At 42.4% G+C, this 17,811-nt stretch overlaps 5 protein-coding genes across 5 annotated transcripts; 2 read left to right on the forward strand and 3 right to left on the reverse strand.

The window, feature by feature from the left end:
• Positions 1-3,190: 3,190 nt before the first annotated feature.
• Positions 3,191-3,830, reverse strand: FOMMEDRAFT_31468 (uncharacterized protein; the record flags this gene model as incomplete). Its single annotated transcript, XM_007270612.1, has 3 exons — positions 3,191-3,339; positions 3,394-3,477; positions 3,572-3,830. The coding sequence occupies 3 exons, from the start codon at positions 3,828-3,830 to the stop codon at positions 3,191-3,193; spliced, it is 492 nt and encodes a 163-aa protein (XP_007270674.1).
• Positions 3,831-5,365: 1,535 nt separating this feature from the next.
• Positions 5,366-6,386, reverse strand: FOMMEDRAFT_23283 (uncharacterized protein). Its single transcript, XM_007270595.1, has 3 exons — positions 6,352-6,386; positions 5,684-6,283; positions 5,366-5,636 (listed from the first exon to the last, which is right to left on the reverse strand). Exon 2 carries the CDS (start codon positions 6,275-6,277, stop codon positions 5,690-5,692), a length of 588 nt encoding a protein of 195 aa, XP_007270657.1. The 5' UTR covers positions 6,278-6,283; positions 6,352-6,386; the 3' UTR covers positions 5,366-5,636; positions 5,684-5,689.
• A 177-nt stretch (positions 6,387-6,563) lies between these two features.
• On the forward strand, positions 6,564-9,601 carry FOMMEDRAFT_128566 (Cullin-domain-containing protein). The gene is made up of 8 exons (XM_007270716.1): positions 6,564-6,824; positions 6,923-7,002; positions 7,059-7,226; positions 7,288-8,166; positions 8,222-8,402; positions 8,456-8,923; positions 8,979-9,108; positions 9,178-9,601. The coding sequence occupies exons 1-8, from the start codon at positions 6,596-6,598 to the stop codon at positions 9,356-9,358; spliced, it is 2,316 nt and encodes a 771-aa protein (XP_007270778.1). The 5' UTR covers positions 6,564-6,595; the 3' UTR covers positions 9,359-9,601.
• A 473-nt stretch (positions 9,602-10,074) lies between these two features.
• FOMMEDRAFT_31471 (Cullin-domain-containing protein) lies at positions 10,075-13,067 on the forward strand (the record flags this gene model as incomplete). The annotated part of the gene is made up of 9 exons (XM_007270613.1): positions 10,075-10,283; positions 10,364-10,427; positions 10,483-10,653; positions 10,709-11,587; positions 11,644-11,824; positions 11,879-12,343; positions 12,401-12,530; positions 12,601-12,780; positions 13,001-13,067. 9 exons carry the CDS (start codon positions 10,075-10,077, stop codon positions 13,065-13,067), a joined length of 2,346 nt encoding a protein of 781 aa, XP_007270675.1.
• Positions 13,068-14,626: 1,559 nt separating this feature from the next.
• FOMMEDRAFT_95282 (uncharacterized protein) lies at positions 14,627-15,053 on the reverse strand (the record flags this gene model as incomplete). The annotated part of the gene is made up of 2 exons (XM_007270665.1): positions 14,627-14,688; positions 14,885-15,053. The coding sequence occupies 2 exons, from the start codon at positions 15,051-15,053 to the stop codon at positions 14,627-14,629; spliced, it is 231 nt and encodes a 76-aa protein (XP_007270727.1).
• Positions 15,054-17,811: the final 2,758 nt, after the last annotated feature.

Here is a 17,811-nt window from a genome sequence, read left to right on the forward strand (position 1 = left end):
AACTCTTGAGGGTGGCTTTTCAGTAGGATCTTTGTCTGCCATGTTGTACTCTCAAAAATACTGGGGATAATGCAATTATGTAGCAGATGATACTGTCCTTTTATATCTTTTGACTGGTTCACATTGCTTTAAATGCAATTGCAAACTTTTAAAGGGAAACAACCCAGAAGGAGTAGTTTTAGATTAATGTATTACTAGGTTTAGTATAAGTACAACTACAGAATTATACTGTACAACTTTACAGACAACTCAACTAGTAATAGTCTCTAACTAAGGTGCTAAAGCATTACTGATTCTGTTAAAGCAATTTGCTCTGAGTATAAGTGTGTATGGTAAATGTCACACAGGATCTAGTAGGAATGGATCAAAACAGTTTAGGCATACATTATTGTAAGCCTTGTTTGCTAAATACAGTAAGGAAAGAGTTTAGAAGCATTTAGGACACAATGAGAGATGTTGCAAAGTAGTCTAGCTTCTCAGCAAACTAACTTTGATGATACTAGATTCTATCTAGCAAAGTGCTATAAACAGAACAGGTATTGTTTCTAAGAGTTTCTTAAATGCAAACTGTATTATCCTAGTAAAAAAAAGTATGTGTTACACAGTCAATTCAGCAATCCAAAAGTTGACTAGAGTAGTAATACTGTAATAAGACTCAGACCTTAATAATTCTAATCTGGAATTGATTTAACTGTTAGCCAACTAGTACACTAGGTGTAATAGTAGTAGTAATACTTGTCCTTAGACTATTAATGAATAAATAAATAAAAGGAATAATAATAATAATAATAATAATAATAATAATAATAATAATAATAATAATAATAATAATAATAATAATAATAATAATAATAATAATAATAATAATAATAATAATAATAATAATAATAATAATAATAATAATAATAATAATAAAGATATTAAAAGGATTTAAGAATATTATAAATAGTTATAATATCTGTGATAATCAACAAGTATGATTTGACCTTACTAATAAAAAGGGAGGTCTGATATAATACATTTTTTATATTTTGAGAGAGTATTACCCTTATCTACTTTTACAATATTAGCAAACCTTTTAGTATTCTATACAAACTTATAACACCTTATAACTTAAGGTCTAATATTATGTATTTTATTTAAAAAAAAGTTTTAAATATTTCACACATTTACATTATAATATAAGAGTTTAAACTTCTTTTACAATACTCAGTAGAAAAAGAAGGTACAAGAGGACAGAAGGCTAATTTGGCTTTTGCAAGCATAATTGTCTCAAACCTATTATTAATTATACACAGTATTATTACAGTAGTAAAGACAAGTACACTATGTACACTAACACTTAACTGTTTCTATTACTTGTTTATTAATACAGACACATATTTCTTAAATTAATCTTGTGAGAGAAAGACAACCATACTCTAGTACTTAGATTTTTTCATTATTCTCAGAAACAGCTCAGTATACAGGAGTGCCTAGCTCAAGTATTCATGTATTGAAAATATGTTTTCAATGATTATATACTATATTTATGTTTCAAATGGTGACCATTTCTCCTCCCTCTTTGTATAATCTGTAGTGTTTTGTGTTGTAAAGTAGTCCCAATAACGAGCAGCATCTGCTAGGTCTCTAATTACATATTGTTCCACATCTGCCATGACAACACCATGTCTTTCAGGCATACCATTGTAAACTGTAGATGGAATTCTTTTCATTAGCCAAATACTGTAAACATGATGAGGAAGGACTTGCTTATATGTCTGTTCTTCTCCTTGTCCTTATACAGAGTCCAACCACAGCGTGGGTGATCTTCTGGTGCATATGACAACTCTAGCAAACAAATATATATATTATGCAACCATGTTCAATCGGTAAGACATCTATTCACTTACGTTGTGCAAATAACTCAGCTGGGTCGTTTGTGTTCCCAGTGTAAAGCACCTGTTCGAACCTGTCCGTTTTGAGCGAGTTTACTCGCTTTGGCTGCCTCTTTGGGTCAGTACTGCGACGGTCTCTGGTTGTCATGTTGTGTTCTCAGAAAAGTGGGAGTTGAAGCAGGTTGAAAACATGCCCTCCTTTTATACTTTGTAGAGTATCATTATTGCTTTGAGTGCAATTTCCAGAAAACATATCATCACATGACGTGTGAATGTATTTTGCTACATGCTTAGGCTGAAGTACTCTCTGATTGGACACAAAACACATGTTTTGCAATTTCTTCATCAAAAACTTGATAATTTGTCTATTCTGGTTTCAGATATTTTGCATTGAAATTTCATAACATACTTGAAGAGGAATAGCCCCAGAGTAAGGGCATATGTCATGATGGCCTTACTGTTTTTATTCAACCAATTCTGCCACACAAGCAAAGAAATCGTTCTGTACTGCATAATAACTATGATGCAGAATCCACATTAGCTGTTTCGAAACAGCTGTGTGGGGGGCGTGCTGAATACATCAAAGTGGATTAGAACTAATTACAGTAAGTAAGTCTCACAGATGATGAGAAATGTGGCAATGTGGCGTCATGAGAGTAATAACTAATCAATATAGTGCAATTATTGTCTGTCTACATTGTCTTTAGCCCTTTCGTAGATTCACAGATTCAATATATGTATTTAATTATGTACCAGAGTTATAAAGGAACAAGCAGGACCATTCGGAAAATATTAGGCCAATGCGTGTCTCTTTTCTTCCTCCTTTTTTCATATCTTGCATCTGTGTATATATGATGTGTTCTCTAATTATGCTCAGAAAAACAATGCACAGAACATTCTACATATAACATTGTATGATGAGAAATATATTTGGGTGGTGCGGACCGTGTCATGACAGAGTTAGACTAAAGTTATTATGAACATTTATAATACTACTGCACAATACAAAAGCCGTTTTAATGGGCTACTTTATTTCTCTAACTATCATGGAAAGCAGTCTATAGAATATATCGATACAGAGGTTCTACTAATAGACAGTCCAGGCTGCTGATGTGTGTCCTTTTTTCAGCCAAGGTATATAATTGAGATCTAAGGCACTCCAGTCACTTTTGGAATTTGTTGAAAGAAGTTAAAAATGACTCGTTGAGTATATCGACGATTCGACCCGTCGAAGCTAGGAGCCAGCATAGGATTGGGGACAAGAGTTGTGCAAATTTATTTATGCAGTTGTACTGCTTATACTCAACATTATGCTATCCCTTAATTTTCATATCTGCTCTATTCTGCCATCTTCTCCTTCTCTGCTTTAATATGTATTCATTCATCGTAAAATATTTAAATTGTTCTAAATCAAAGAACATGAATTCTTCACCATCAAATTCTTTGGTTTTTTCGTCAAAAACTACATAAACCCGTCAGCTCTAATACGCCTGATCTAAACATTAGCAAAACTTACGTCTGTATGCTCCTGTATCTTGATTTTGATATAGAGAGTAATTTCGATACTTAAAATTCCACTGTCCGTCAGGGTTGTGCATATCTGAAAGAGTTCCAGGCAGGGTAAGTACTATTACGCTCTAGTAATATGAACAAAATGTCTGGGGAGCCGCTAGATAATGATGGTGAGAACGCACACTCTAAGAATAGTTTTTCATCCGGATAGCTCGGCTTATCTATCGGCACATAATCAACTTGCGTCCGTTTCACTGTCGAATCTCTTCTGCTTGGCCGCTTCCCCGTCGAGTCGTTCCTTTCTAGATTTGTCCGTTTCTCTGCTGAGTCTTTCCTTTCTGGTTGGCCCCCCGTTGAGTTTCTTTTTTCTTGTTGATTCTGTGCCGATTCTCCCTTTTTTTCCGACTGTCCCCAGCTACCAAACCAGCTAGCAAATGACATGTTGAATGGCTGAGAGGTCAACGACTGAGTAGATTAAGGAGAAGACTACCTTGTAGTGCCTTATATGAGACCAAGTTTTGCTCCTTGACCGATTGTGCTACTTGCAATATGACCAGTATTGCAGCAGAGAAATTCACTAGCGTGTGGCTATACCTTAGCATGCCTGCCTTTGAAATATACGTGAGTAGGGTAACGTGAGCAGGGTAAAAATCGTACAGGACATGTTCTTATTGTCCAAGCAGTGAAGTTGGGTAGAACATGTTCCAGCATACAACACAATGATGAGTACATGCTATGACGATATATCCGTAGTGATATGTAGCTTCCTTCGCGAAATTCTTGCTAGCCATCTGGATATCACTGTTTCTTGCAGTTCTGAAAATTCGTCTTACGGAGTTCAGCTAGGATACATGCAGCGGCAAGTAATACAGATGTAGCGATAACTATGAGAAAAGCCTCCAGGAGTTTCGCTCAATGCTAGACTTAAGTGAAGAAGGGCGTGTGGCTGAATCCACTTAAATTCAGGTCCTTGTGAACTCGGGAGAGTGTGCACTGGTTACTGCAAGAGCCTGGTGTCTCAGAAACGCCACTGGCAAAAAGGAAGCACAATTCCGGGAAACCCATGATGATAGACGAACGAATCTGAGCAAAGCTTTAGAGTAGAACAGGGTCTTTTCGAGCACCTTCGTTGGCGTCTGAGAAATTTTCATCTGATCGATAATTACTGCAATGTTCCACTGAGCTTGGCACACCCCGATTTCAGTAAAAACCAGGACTCCATGCGATCATTGCGTCCTGGCTAGTTATGATGGCTGTACCTGAGCACTGGATCGCGCAAAGCAAGAAACCCATCAATAACTTTGCATGTGTCCGGATTCGGCATTCGGCTGAAGGAAGGAATCGGACGTTGCCGAGGTGGACCTACAACGTGCAATGTGTGACGAAACAGAGCGCTTCCTTCCGGACTCAGGGGTATATAACAAGTCTCTGCGTGAAAAAAAGAATAAATAAGAAAAACTGCCACTGCCATAGCATCAAGTCAAATTTCATTGTCCAGTTACCATGTCGAGCATCTTCGGAAGTCTGTCAGGAGGAGACCAAGTATGTTTTTCGTACCTTTATCCTTTAATACCTTTCATGGATTAGAACCTCATACATGTCTCATAGACAGCTCACCCAGCAAGTTAGCCTGCGCAACTTGTCCTTTCGTCCACACAAATAGACTCAAATATTGTACACAGAATCAGACTTGAGTAAAGCTCCCGCGAGCGCCAAAGACGAGAATCGCGAGCATACCAGACAAGAAATCGGTAAACGCAATGAGAACAATTGGTCGACCGAGAGCGTAGCGGGCAGCTTCGTTGGTGGAGATTCTAAGCAGAAAGAGACATTACTTGGAGGACATAAGGTGCTTCGTTCTTATGATGAAGTGTTAAAAACTTCAGCTCATTGTTGCACATTATCTTGCAGGCCGTCCCTCTCAGTGGTTCGAGGTCGGAACCAACCGTATAAATGCCAGGCCTGATGGATTAACGGGCGTGTAGGAAGAGTGACTTCTGTTCTTCCCGATACAATTAACGAGGCAGATAACGAATGTTACGTTCTTGTCTACCAGTAGCTTGCCTCTCATCATACTTATGGTAAGTGCTATGATGCTTTGCAGTCGGCAATAAATGGTGACTTCCTGAGCCAGGGAAGTTCTAGCGACAGAATAAACTCAGTCCCGTTTCCAGCATTAGTGTTTTTAGCGCCTCACTGAAGAGTGGTGATAAAAATAAGTAATCGACGAAAACGGCATCAGGGCACCTTTGAATGCATGAGAAACTAGTGTATAGGACACATGATAGACTTACATGCCTCTACCAGAATTCTCTCCTCCGTTTTCTGACTGCCATCGCCATCGTCTTTTGCTCGCCCCATTGTGAGCGTATCTTTTCATGCTCTGTCTCCAACTTTTCGATTGTCTCTTTCTTCACCCGTCTGTCTAGAGGGACTTGCTGAGCAACAAGAAAAGGTGGGCAATTGAACTCCTTTGCAAGGCGCCCGCGTGTGTAGTATGAAGGATTCGAGGCCCGAAGTTCCCGCATACGAGTAAAGTCGGCTTCCGAAAGCACACGGTTGCTAGGGAACTTCCGTTCATTGCGCATACGTGGCGGTACTGATACCGTCGATTGCGTCGATTGCTCAGTGCTTGATGACTCGGCTGTGTTGGCTTTTGTGCTTTGGGCCAACAAAGGCGAAGCAGGGAGGACTGTTGTTGAAAATGGAGATGGAGCAGTCGGAGGTGGCCGATGGATGAAAGTTAGCCCATCTGGGAAATGAGCGATTTCAGCATTCGGACTCGTTGTGAGTGGGTCTACAATTTTAGGGGATGGCTTGACAGCTCTCCTCGTCGCGTAACTCCGTGCAAACTTGACGAACGACAGTGACGGCGGCGGCTGTTTCATGTTAGCCTGCAACATCGGTTTGTATCAGTTTCTAAGTGAAGAAACGAACAAAGAAAGGCGGTAAGATCACGTACGAGGCGCCTCAAGCTCGTGTTGCACTTGCGGCTGCACAGTGCAGATGGCACAAAAGTGAGGAGGACAAAGCAGCAGGAAAAGTAAAGCCGCGTTACTGCGTCACATAAATGCTATATATAGACATACTTTCTTTTGTAAGCAAAGGATATGACAATAGTCACGCAAATTCCAAATTGTGCCTGCCTACACAGGCGCTTAAGTACAGGGTTCGGGCTTGACCACCTACCACCATCTTCTTTCAACATGTCTGTCTCTGGCTCCTCGTCAAGCTCTTCCTATCAGATGCCACCTCCCAATGCGGATCTCGAGACAACCTGGCGGTTTCTCGAAGAGGGCGTCGACCATATCATGACAAAGCTCCAGACAGGCGTGTCCTATTCCAAGTACATGAGCTTGTATACTGTCTCGTATAATTACTGCACATCATCGAGGATGCACGGGAACGCAGACTCTAGCATGGTTTCGGGAAGATGTACGTGTTCCCCTTGTCCTCTATCGCGAGTAATGCCGCCACCCGCCACCCTGGACATTGAGCATGATACTGACGCGTTCTCCACTTGTTCTATGCAGCTGGGGCAAACTTGATGGGCTCGGATCTTTACAACAAGCTCACCAAGTACCTGATCCAGCATCTGAAAACTGTACGAGAGGTGCGTGATCTTCAAAGTGAACGTCGTGTGACTATATTGATGCGCGTGTTGTCTAGGGCGCGGAGAACCTCGTGGATGAAGATTTATTACGATATTATGCGAGGGAGTGGGATAGATATACGACTGGCGCAAACTACATTAATCGGCTGTTCACATATCTGAATCGTCACTGGGTGAAGCGGGAAAAGGATGAAGGGCGGAAAGGGGTCTACACGGTTTACACAGTGAGTCTCCCTTACCAACGATCGCCACATAAATTCTTATTCACGATTTGCCGTTATGTAGCTCGCATTAGTGCAGTGGAAACAAAACTTTTTCAATCATATTCACAACAAGAACGCTAAATTGGCCGGTGCTGTCCTTAGGCAAATCGAGAAACAAAGGAATGGCGAAACCATCGATCAGACTCTCGTGAAGAAGGTTGTTGACTCGTTTGTGTCTCTGGGTCTTGATGAGACAGACACAAACAAGCAGTCCCTCGACGTATACAAAGATCACTTTGAAATTCCCTTCATCGCTGCTACTGAGAAGTACTACAAGACCGAGTCAGAGGCGTTCCTAGCTGAGAACAGCGTTTCGGATTACCTCAAGAAGGCCGAAGAGAGACTAAAGGAGGAGGAAGACCGCGTTGACAGGTACTTGCATACCACAACACGGAAGACGCTGATCAGTAAATGCGAGCATGTTCTTATCCGTGAGCATGCTGAAACGATGTGGGAGGAATTCCAAAAACTACTCGATTTCGACAAGGACGAAGATTTACAACGCATGTACTCACTTCTTTCGCGGATCCCAGAAGGTCTTGAGCCTCTACGTAAGAAGTTTGAGGAGCATGTCAAGAAGGCTGGTCTAGCGGCGGTCGAGAAGCTCGTAAGCAGCGGTGACAATGCAGCAGAGGAGACGATTGATCCAAAGGCATATGTCGATGCGCTGCTCGAGGTACATAAAAAGAACAGCGAGACTGTTGACCGAAGCTTCCGTGGTGAGGCTGGCTTTGTTGCTAGTCTTGACAAGGCGTGCCGTGAATTCGTGAATCGCAATGCTGCGACGGGAAGTTCGTCAAACAAGAGCCCAGAGTTGCTTGCGAAGCAAGCAGATTCGTTGCTGCGCAAGAATAATAAAGTATCGGAAGAAGGTGATCTTGAGAGTGCGCTCAATCAAGTGGTATGTCTCTTGCCCTTTATGTGAAGTAAAGCATCTGATTAATATGGCTATCTAGATGGTCATCTTCAAATATATTGAAGATAAGGACGTCTTCCAAAACTTTTACACGAACAAACTTTCGAAGCGTCTTATTCACGGCGCTTCTGCGTCTGACGAAGCTGAGGCGAGCATGATTTCCAAGTTGAAGGAGGCATGTGGTTTCGAGTACACGCAGAAATTACAACGAATGTTCACTGGTAAGAGCTTCCCCTTATTTCTTTAGTTCCGATAATTAAAGTGGCCTATTTAGATATGAGCTTGAGCAAGGATATGACGGATGCTTTCAAAGAGAAGATGGCCATCAGTCACCCTGAGGATGCTGATATGACTTTCACGATCCAGGTTCTTGGGACGAACGTGTGGCCGTTGAAGTCGTTGGATATGAACTTCGTCATTCCAAAAGAGATCATTCCGACGTACAATCGTTTCCAGCAATACTATCAGCAGAAGCACTCGGGGCGAAGACTAACGTGGTTATGGGCATACAGCAAGAATGAATTACGCTCAAACTACGCTAATCAGAAGTACATATTTATGACAAGCTCATTTCAGATGGCGGTGTTAGTACAGTATAACGATTACGATACATTAACGTTCGAAGAACTTGTAACGAACACCGGCATTCCTGAGGATCTCCTCAAGCAGGTTCTCGCGATCTTGACTAAGGCACGCGTGCTTCTACATGATGGCGATGGTGAACCATACGACTTGAACCCGAGTAAGTTCTTCCTGTTAATGAACCCTGAGACAACTTGTATTAAAAAGGCATACAGATTACAAGTCGAAGAAGATTAAAGTGAACCTGAATCAGCCCATCAAGGCTGCTGAGAAGGCAGAGACAACTGAAGTCCTCAAGAATGTTGATGAAGATCGCAAATTTGCAATTCAAGCCACGATTGTCCGGTAAGCATTGGCCTTGTTATTAGACCCGTGATGCCTTAGCTCATAATATGCATGCTTGATCTAATTTAGAATTATGAAAGCACGGAAGACAATGAAGAACCAGGCACTGATTCAAGAGGTCATCTCACACATCTCGACGCGTTTCACGCCCAAAATTCCAGATATCAAGAAGGCGATTGACACGTTACTTGAGAAGGAATACATGGAGCGAGTTGAAGGCACGCGGGACACGTTTGCCTACGTTGCATAGGTTGTCCATCATTGGTCTTCCCCACTCCTTCACTCGTCAGTTACATCACCTACACCTTCCCTCCTCTTGTGCATGATTTCCTTCCCGCATACTGTGTAGTATACAACTCCCATTTCTGCCATATGGATGAGGACGAGCAGAACGCTGAATGTGAATGCAAGGCGGACATGAAATAGGTCGTTCATAATATCCTAGCTCTGTCAATGCTTAGATACGCTGTGTTGTCATTCATAATTATCTATCACATTTGTTGCAAGTATCTTTTCACATTCTAGCTCGTGGGTAGCAACGATGGATGTATTGCAGGTATGCGGGGCCTACTGACCTTGTTAAGAACTCGAGTGTTTTCTCAGAACGGACCACCAGGTTGAGCAGATTTAACAAGAGCTTTCATCCATCCCGCATGCGTGGCAGTGCCAAAATGGACATTTCCTTGCGTAATTAAAGATTTTTTGGCGGAAATGCATGATTTTACTGCGGCAAACAGTTGCTAGAAAGGTGGTGACAAGAACGACCGTCGGCTTCAAGAGTCAAGAGGTGCAGAAAGTCTGGTCTTATCCAAGTTCATTTCCAAATTAGGTGAAATAAAGTCACGTGGAGTTCGCAATGTAGCTGGGGCCAACTCCATCTTTGAGGACCTCAGCTTAAATTGGGCCACAACTATCCGTTTAAAAACCTACCATCCAACATGTGCACTACCAATATCTTGTTCCAACATGTCTGTACCCAACTCCTCGGGAGAAGTACTCCCTCTCGACTCAGACCTTAGAGCAACCTGGCAAATCCTCGAAGAGGGTATCAACGACTGCATGAGACTGCGCTACACTGATATGTCTAATGAACGGTACTTGGCCTTATTTGACACCGCGTACAATAATCTACAATTACAACTCGCCGACATCTTGTGCAAACTCAATACGACAGTGTGCGTACTTCCACCCTTCTCAAGCGAATTGCAGTGGTACTGACACATGTACTAATCTATGCAGCTAATATAATTGAAAGAGGAGTGCACCTATACGACAAGCTCACGGAGTATCTTATCAATTATGTAGGAGCTGTACGAGAGGTATGTGGTCTTTAACGTCAACAGAATTCGACATATTCACGCGGTTGTTTCATAGGGCGCCGAAAATCATAGAGATGAAGATTTATTACGTTACTATGCAAGGGAGTGGGATAGATACAAGTTTGGCGCGAAGTACATAGCTCGCCTATTCTCTTTCCTAAGCGATCACTTTAGGGAGCGGATGTTGTCTTTCCGACCGTCAGCGACAGTCTATACGATTCGTACAGTAAGCCCTCTCGAGGTCCCCATTCAAATCCCTACTGACACGTTACGAATTACAGCTCACATTAGTCCAGTGGAAGCAAGGGATATTTGACCTCATTCTCGATGGGAACAAGCTAGTCCGTGCTACCCTTGAACAAATCGAAATTGAGCGGAATGGCGGATCGATCGATGAGACTCTTGTGAAGAGAATCATCGACTCGTTTGTCTATTTGGGAATCGATACGGAAAATGCCAACGAGGAGTCCCTCGACATATACAAAGACCACTTCGAAAATCCTTTCATCGCCGCTACTGAGGAGTACTACAAGGCCGAGTCAGAGGCGTTCTTGGCTGAGAACAGCGTCTCAGACTATCTTAAGAAGGTCGAAGGGCGGCTGAAGGAGGAGCAAGAACGTGTTGACATGTATCTGCACCATATAACGTGGGACAGGTTGATTAGTACATGCGAGCGTGTCCTTATTCGCGATCGTGCCGAGGCGATGAGGGAAGGATTTAAAAACCTGCTCGATCTCGGCAGGGACAGGGATTTGCACAGCATGTATCACCTTTTTAAACGGATCTCGGACAAGAAAAGTCTAGAGCTTCTATGTAAACAGTTTGAGGAGTACGTCAAGAACGCCGGTCTAGCAGCTGTCAGGGAGCTCGTGGGCACCAGAGACGACGTAGCAGAGAAGACTGTTAATCCGAAGACCTACATTGAAGCATTGAGCTGGGTCCATGAAGAGAACTTCGGTACTGTATCCCGAGGCTTCCGTAACGACAAGGACTTTTTTGCAAGCCTCGACCGCGCGTGCTGTGAGTTCATGAATCGCAACGCTGCGACAGGAAGTTCGACGAGCAAGAGCCCGGAAATACTTGCGGATGGAGCGGATGCGATTCTGTGCAAGGGCAATAAGCTATCCAGACACCAACTCGATAGGGCTATCGACCAAGTGGTATGCTTGTAGTCTATGCGTGGGAGAAGTACTCTACTGACGAGACGGCTTAATAGACAACCATTTTCGAGTACATTGAAGACAAGGATGTCTTCGAAGAAATCTATTCTATGAAGGTCTTGAGGCGCCTTATTGACGATACTTCTGCATCTGATACAGAACAAGCAAATGTGATCTCGAGGATGATGGAGATATGCGGTTACGGTTTCGCGCAAAAATTAAAACAGATTTTCGCCGGTAAGCGTTTCCTTTTTACTTATCCTACATCCATTCTTAACTGAACCTATCCAGATGCGGACAGCAGCAAGCGTATGACGACTACTTTCGAGGAGCAGAAAAGCAATATTCACTGCGAGGATGGCATTTCTTTCAGCATCAAGCTCTTTGGTTCAAACCTTTGGCAGTTGTCGAGGCGAGACATGAATTTCGTGATTCCGAAGGAGATCATTCCAACATACAACCGATTCCAAGAGTACTATCAGACAGAGCATAGTGGACGCCGTTTAAGTTGGCTATGGGAATATGGCGGGAATCAATTACGCGCCAAATACTCCGGACAGAAGCACATCTTCATCACAAGCTCTTTTCAGATGGCAGTGTTGTTACAGTATAACGATTACGATACATTGACGTTCGAAGAACTTGTAGAGAACACCGGAATTCCTGAGGATCTCCTCAAGCAAGTTCTCGCGATCTTGACCAAGGCATGTGTGCTCTTACATGATGGCGATGGTGAACCATACGACTTCAACCCGAGTGAGTCCTTTATTAGTAGTGGGCATCTGAACTGGATTAGATAACGAACGTGCACAGACTTCAAGTCAAAGAAGACAAGGGTTAATTTGAATCAGCCCCTTACGGCTACTAAGAATGCAGAGACGACTAAGGTCCTCAAGGATCTTGACGACAACCGGGAAAATGAGATAAAAGCAGCGATTGTCCGGTACGTAGCTCATTCTTATAGTCTCGACGAGAGTTGTCAGCTCATCGTGTATTTCTCGACTTTCCCCTAGCATTGTGAAAGCAAAGAAGATTATTAAACTCCAGGCACTGATCCAGGAAGTCGTATCGGAGTTGTCCAAACGCTTCGTGCCCCCTGTTCCTGCCCTCAAGACGGCAATTGACAGGCTAATAGACCAAGAATACATGGAGCGGGTTGAAGGCGAATGGGATACGTATGCCTATGTTGCGTCGTGAGCTAGTCGTGCTTTTTATTCATATGCTGTCTCCTCTTCCTTTAATATCGTTCATGATCTTGCATACGATGTGCGGCATGCGCGTTACTTACTACAAGGTGGATATAGAACATCACGGGCTACATATATTATTGAGACTCTGTCATATTTAGACACCTTTTCCTATCCATTATATTTCTACGACAATGATCACGACTATTCTTTTCCGTCCTTGTAGACATCGTACAGAAATAGCCACATACATACGCGTGCTTTGGTTTTGCTCCCTCGACCTCGACCTCTGAAACTTATATATCACGGATAAGAAACACAGGCAGATAACATACAAACACATAGGGAAAGGAAAAGAAACAAGAAGACAAAGACGTGATAGGCTTCTGTAAAGTTCTTCTGCGCGATAATCATATGCGAACAATCTAATCAACGTAAATATAAGTCAATGGGTAAACAAAGTCTCAAGGGAGATCGAGAAGGAGACTAGCCAGCAATACAGACACCTGTATTACTCCCTTATCAAGAGTTAGTTCCAAATGATAGCCCTATCGCCGAGTAATATTACAATACTTTGAAATCTGGGAAGCTCATGCTGAACACCGCAATCCTTGAAAAACAGCTCGGGCAGGCTCGGACGAATTGCGCGCTCACTACGCGGGCTAGAAGTACATATTCATCACAAGTTCCAGCTGACAGTACTAGTGCCCTTGTAGTACAATGATAACTCTCTTTGACATTCGAGAAGTTCACGACGAGCGTCGGCATTCCTACACAGCACCTCGAGTAAGATCTGGAAACTTTGACTAAAGCACGCGTGCTTCTACATGCCGGAGATGGCGAGCCACACGACTTAAATCCGAGTAAGTTCCTGTCTTGTTAGTAGACTCAAACTGGACAGCACAACCAACATTCTTGGGCTTCACGTCAAAGAATGCCAAGGTCATCAGCCTGTTAAGGCTGCTGGGACAGCTGAGTCAAAACCAGTACTCGTGAGCGTTGACGATAATCGGAAATATGCAATTCAGTTAGCTATTGTCCAGGATATAATTCCTTCTTACAGCTTCGTCCAGTCGTCAATCCACCAAAGGCTGGTCCGACTTTCCAAAGCATTATGAAAACACAGCAGACCATCAATACTGGACACCGATCCTCAAAGTAGTGTCACATTCACCTTCCCATTTTGCATCAAGAAATACATGGAGCGAGTTGAAGGCGAAAATGACATACACGCCTATGTTGCATGAGCTGGCCGTGTTTTTCAACGTCATCCTTCATGTTGCTCATGGTCTTTTATATGGTGCGCAACATATGCTTTAGTTACCACAAGGAGGATAGAACAATACAGGTTACCTACTCTATCAAAGCTTTGTCATGCTTAGATACGTGGTTGCTGACATTTATTATTTTCTACTACAGCAGTAGTTGCGAAGTTTCGTGTCTTCTTTGTCTTCTTGCAGACAACGCACGGAATATTGAAATAGGTGCATATATGCGCGTGCCTTGGATTTGCGTCATCTCCGGAAGCCTCTGGAGTTGTGTTCAATAAGGTCTTGGATACAATGTATATCCTCGGATTTTGTACGTTTGGACGAAGATATGATCAATGTTTGATATCAGGGCTATGAAGAGACACAGGAAGCAACATGCATGCATGTAGTGAAATAAAAGGAAACAAGACAAAGACGTGAAACGCTTCTGTAAGATTCTTCTGCGCGATAATCATAAACGAACAATCTAATCAAATTGAGAATAAGCCAATAGGTAAACAAAGTAACAAAGGTGATCGAGGAAGAAAGAGCCTCACCAGCGATACAAGCGTTTGAATTCTGAGGCAAGGTGAAGATACCATTTAGGACTTCCATACTAGGAGAGCGAGCGAGCCAACGTAGAAGTAGATGAAGTGTTTTGTTTCTGTGTGAATTTATGTCAGTATAAATCGTGACTAATTCACGGAATATTTTCAACGCGACTATGCAGATCAAAATTGATCCAACATGAACGCATACAGCGTGCAGCCACATATCACACGGTGCAGTATGAGCGTTCTCCGCTCGAGCGCCATAATCAAGCGCATGTATGCCCATAAATTATCAATATGAATGCTCACCATGCGTGACATAGCTTCCGAAGTTCTTGCCGACAACTACATGCCAGGTCGGGCCATAACGATTGTCGAAGTCTTTTTTGATCTGTGCTGCGATGTCTTTTTCGATGTTATATTTGTCGAGAGCAGCAGCAGCGATATCGATAGCCTCCTGTTGCATCTCCTCTGTCATGTCGACGTTCTTGATGACAGCCTTCGGGAGAGAGTCCTTGCCCGGCGACGCGCCCTCGGGAAGGTTCGCAGCGGATGTTTGCATGTCACCCTTTTCGGCCATTATTTCTCGACTTCAAGACTAACGGGTTCGAGAAGTACGAGAGAAGAAGAGAAAGGGGGGTAGAGGCTTGAGGACGAAGGGCGGGAGTAGATGCAAAGGAGCAGGTAGGTATTTGAAGATTGAGAGAGACTTGCCTGACGCGAGTCGCGTGTTGTTGACGCGTGACAGCGTGACAGTGACGATCATTGACCGTACATGCTCTGACTTTTGGCGTCTGCACCGATTCTGCAGCAGAGCTGCATGCATCGAAGCACAATCTCGAGGTTGCCACTACTCTTACGCATTGAAAGAAGCTATAAATGGGTAATCTAATGGCCTGAGTTATCTCTTCTCTGGCACACGCGTATTAAGCATGACCGAATGTTCTCCTGCTTCCGGATAGACTAGCGGTATTAAGAGTCGTTTTATTTTATTTTATTGCGCAATCCACGCATTTGGAACGTGAAGAACGGATGGGGGCAGTGATCGGTGAACATTGACATCTCCCTTTGTTTGACAGTTGATCCCACGACTCAATCATGTCTAGGACTGGGTAAAAGTAAAGACGCGTTTGAATGGCTCCCTCAACGCACTAGCATTGGCTAACGAGAATAGTGATTTATCATTCACAAGACCACATCAAACATAAACGCCGAATGCGGGTAGGTAAAGCCGGACATGCCTTCATGCTTCTGTGATTAAGTTGACAGCACTACTAATATAACTCAAGCTTCTCTTCACCTACCGTACAGACTCACACTGCCGGACTGCAATTCGTTTGCTTGCTCAGTAATACTCCGATGAATGGCTTGGCTTATCATTACGCTTCTGTTCCTTCCATAGTGTTTGAATTTCGGACTTGGAACGTATTGATTCCTCGGGTGGACTGCAGTTACAGCCATAGCGGAGAAAATGACCGAGTATGGCTTTCTTATTACCAAGACTGAGTGTAATGTAGCCATTAGTTATCAAGGCTAAGGGTCTGGATCTGGACTCTTGATGGTGCAGCCCCTTATCGTGGGACGCGAGGTTGTGCATAGGAGTAAGCTAAGACTCATGCATAGTGTATTAATGATTATACAGTACAACTTGGATGTATTTTGCTTTTTGTGTGCAAAAGATAGGTTGAGCCAGAGAGCAGAGTTTTATGGTATAAAGTAGTGTTATCACACAGTAAATGGGTACTCTCAGCTTGATTTTTCAATATTTAATTTATACAAGGTATTTAGTCATCTTCTATCACAATTGATCCTTGTTTCCTATATTTGTCCCACTCACTTTTTCTGTTTTCATACTCACTGGTTCCTTTCACAGCAAAATAATCTACCTCTTTTGCAAGTCTTACAAGGCTTGTTGTATTAGTCACTCCTGAGACCAGCTCTCCAGCCTTATCCTTAGCTTTCTTGTTACTGTAAGATATACTCACTTTACTAGTCCTAATCCTTAGGAATAGTAACAGAATAGAGTATAGAGGGTAAGACTTGTAGACTTGTATAGTGAGAGGGTAGAGGAGTCCTACTTTAGTCAAGCTACAAGTGTAGCCTAGTAGATTGGTAGTAGAGTACTTCCAAGTACTAGGTAACTTAAGTTGATAAAACTATCTTTTGAGGGCCAAACTGGCCTCCTTATATACCTTTTGCTAGAGTAATGTTACTCTAGTAACTTTAGTAACTCCCTTCACTGTTGTTCTCATAAAGTGGAGCTGGCTAATCCTTTAGACTGTATGCTACACTGGTTTGTGTCTTCTATTAATCTGCTGACACTGGTTTGTGTCTTCTTGTATCCTAGATTAATCTTCTAATGACTCCTTTACTGTATTATTATGTCTTCTATACTTCCTCTCATACTTCTAATGACTCCTTATGAGTCCTCCTGACTAGTTATGCTGTGTAAGCTGTGTAATGCTTTTCCCATGAAGTGGAGCTCTCTATTGTTCCTATGACTCTGTCTGACTCAACCTGTACTTCCTGTACACTAGTTTGTAATACACTTTCTTATAAGGTAGAGTATTATGACTTCTAATGACTCCTTATGACTTCTGTAATATAAAAGGCTGTGCTTCTGTACTGCCCCTAGAACTTACAACCAAAGTTCTAGACTGCCTTGTGTACACCCTAGAACTGACAACTAATGTTCTAGATCTTTCCCTAAGTCTTCTTTAATAGACTTAGTTTAGGAGACAATTATCCTTATTAACTTTTAGCCTTATTTTTATGCTTCTGTATTCAATCATAGAACTTACAACCAAAGTTCTAGATTGTCTCATGTATTCCTCATGTTGTCCTCATATAGTCCTCATGTTTATAACTTTATTACTTTCCTATCTATATAGGCAAAGTGTATAAAGGAGACTACTTTCCTATAGTCTCTCCTTAGAGCTCTCAGTTCCCTTTCCTTTACTAGTACTAGTCCTTCTCAAGTATAGAGCTACAGAGTATTAGCTCTAGCTCTTTCCTAGCTTTAATGGTCCTTTGTCTTTGTATAAAGTGTTTCTAGCTAACTATGTAGTAAGTAAGTATAATATTTTCCTTTTATCTCTTCAGGTTTTCTCCTAGTCTTTTCCTTTATACTTCTTACTCTAGACACTATACTCTTTCCAGATCCCTTCTCTATACAAGTATTCTAAATGACTTGTCTTTAGTTGAGGTTATTAAGTAATACTGTGCTAGAGTATGTG

Source organism: Fomitiporia mediterranea (genome assembly GCF_000271605.1).
Source record: "Fomitiporia mediterranea MF3/22 unplaced genomic scaffold FOMMEscaffold_14, whole genome shotgun sequence".
NCBI classification, from domain to species: Eukaryota; Fungi; Basidiomycota; class Agaricomycetes; order Hymenochaetales; family Hymenochaetaceae; genus Fomitiporia; species Fomitiporia mediterranea.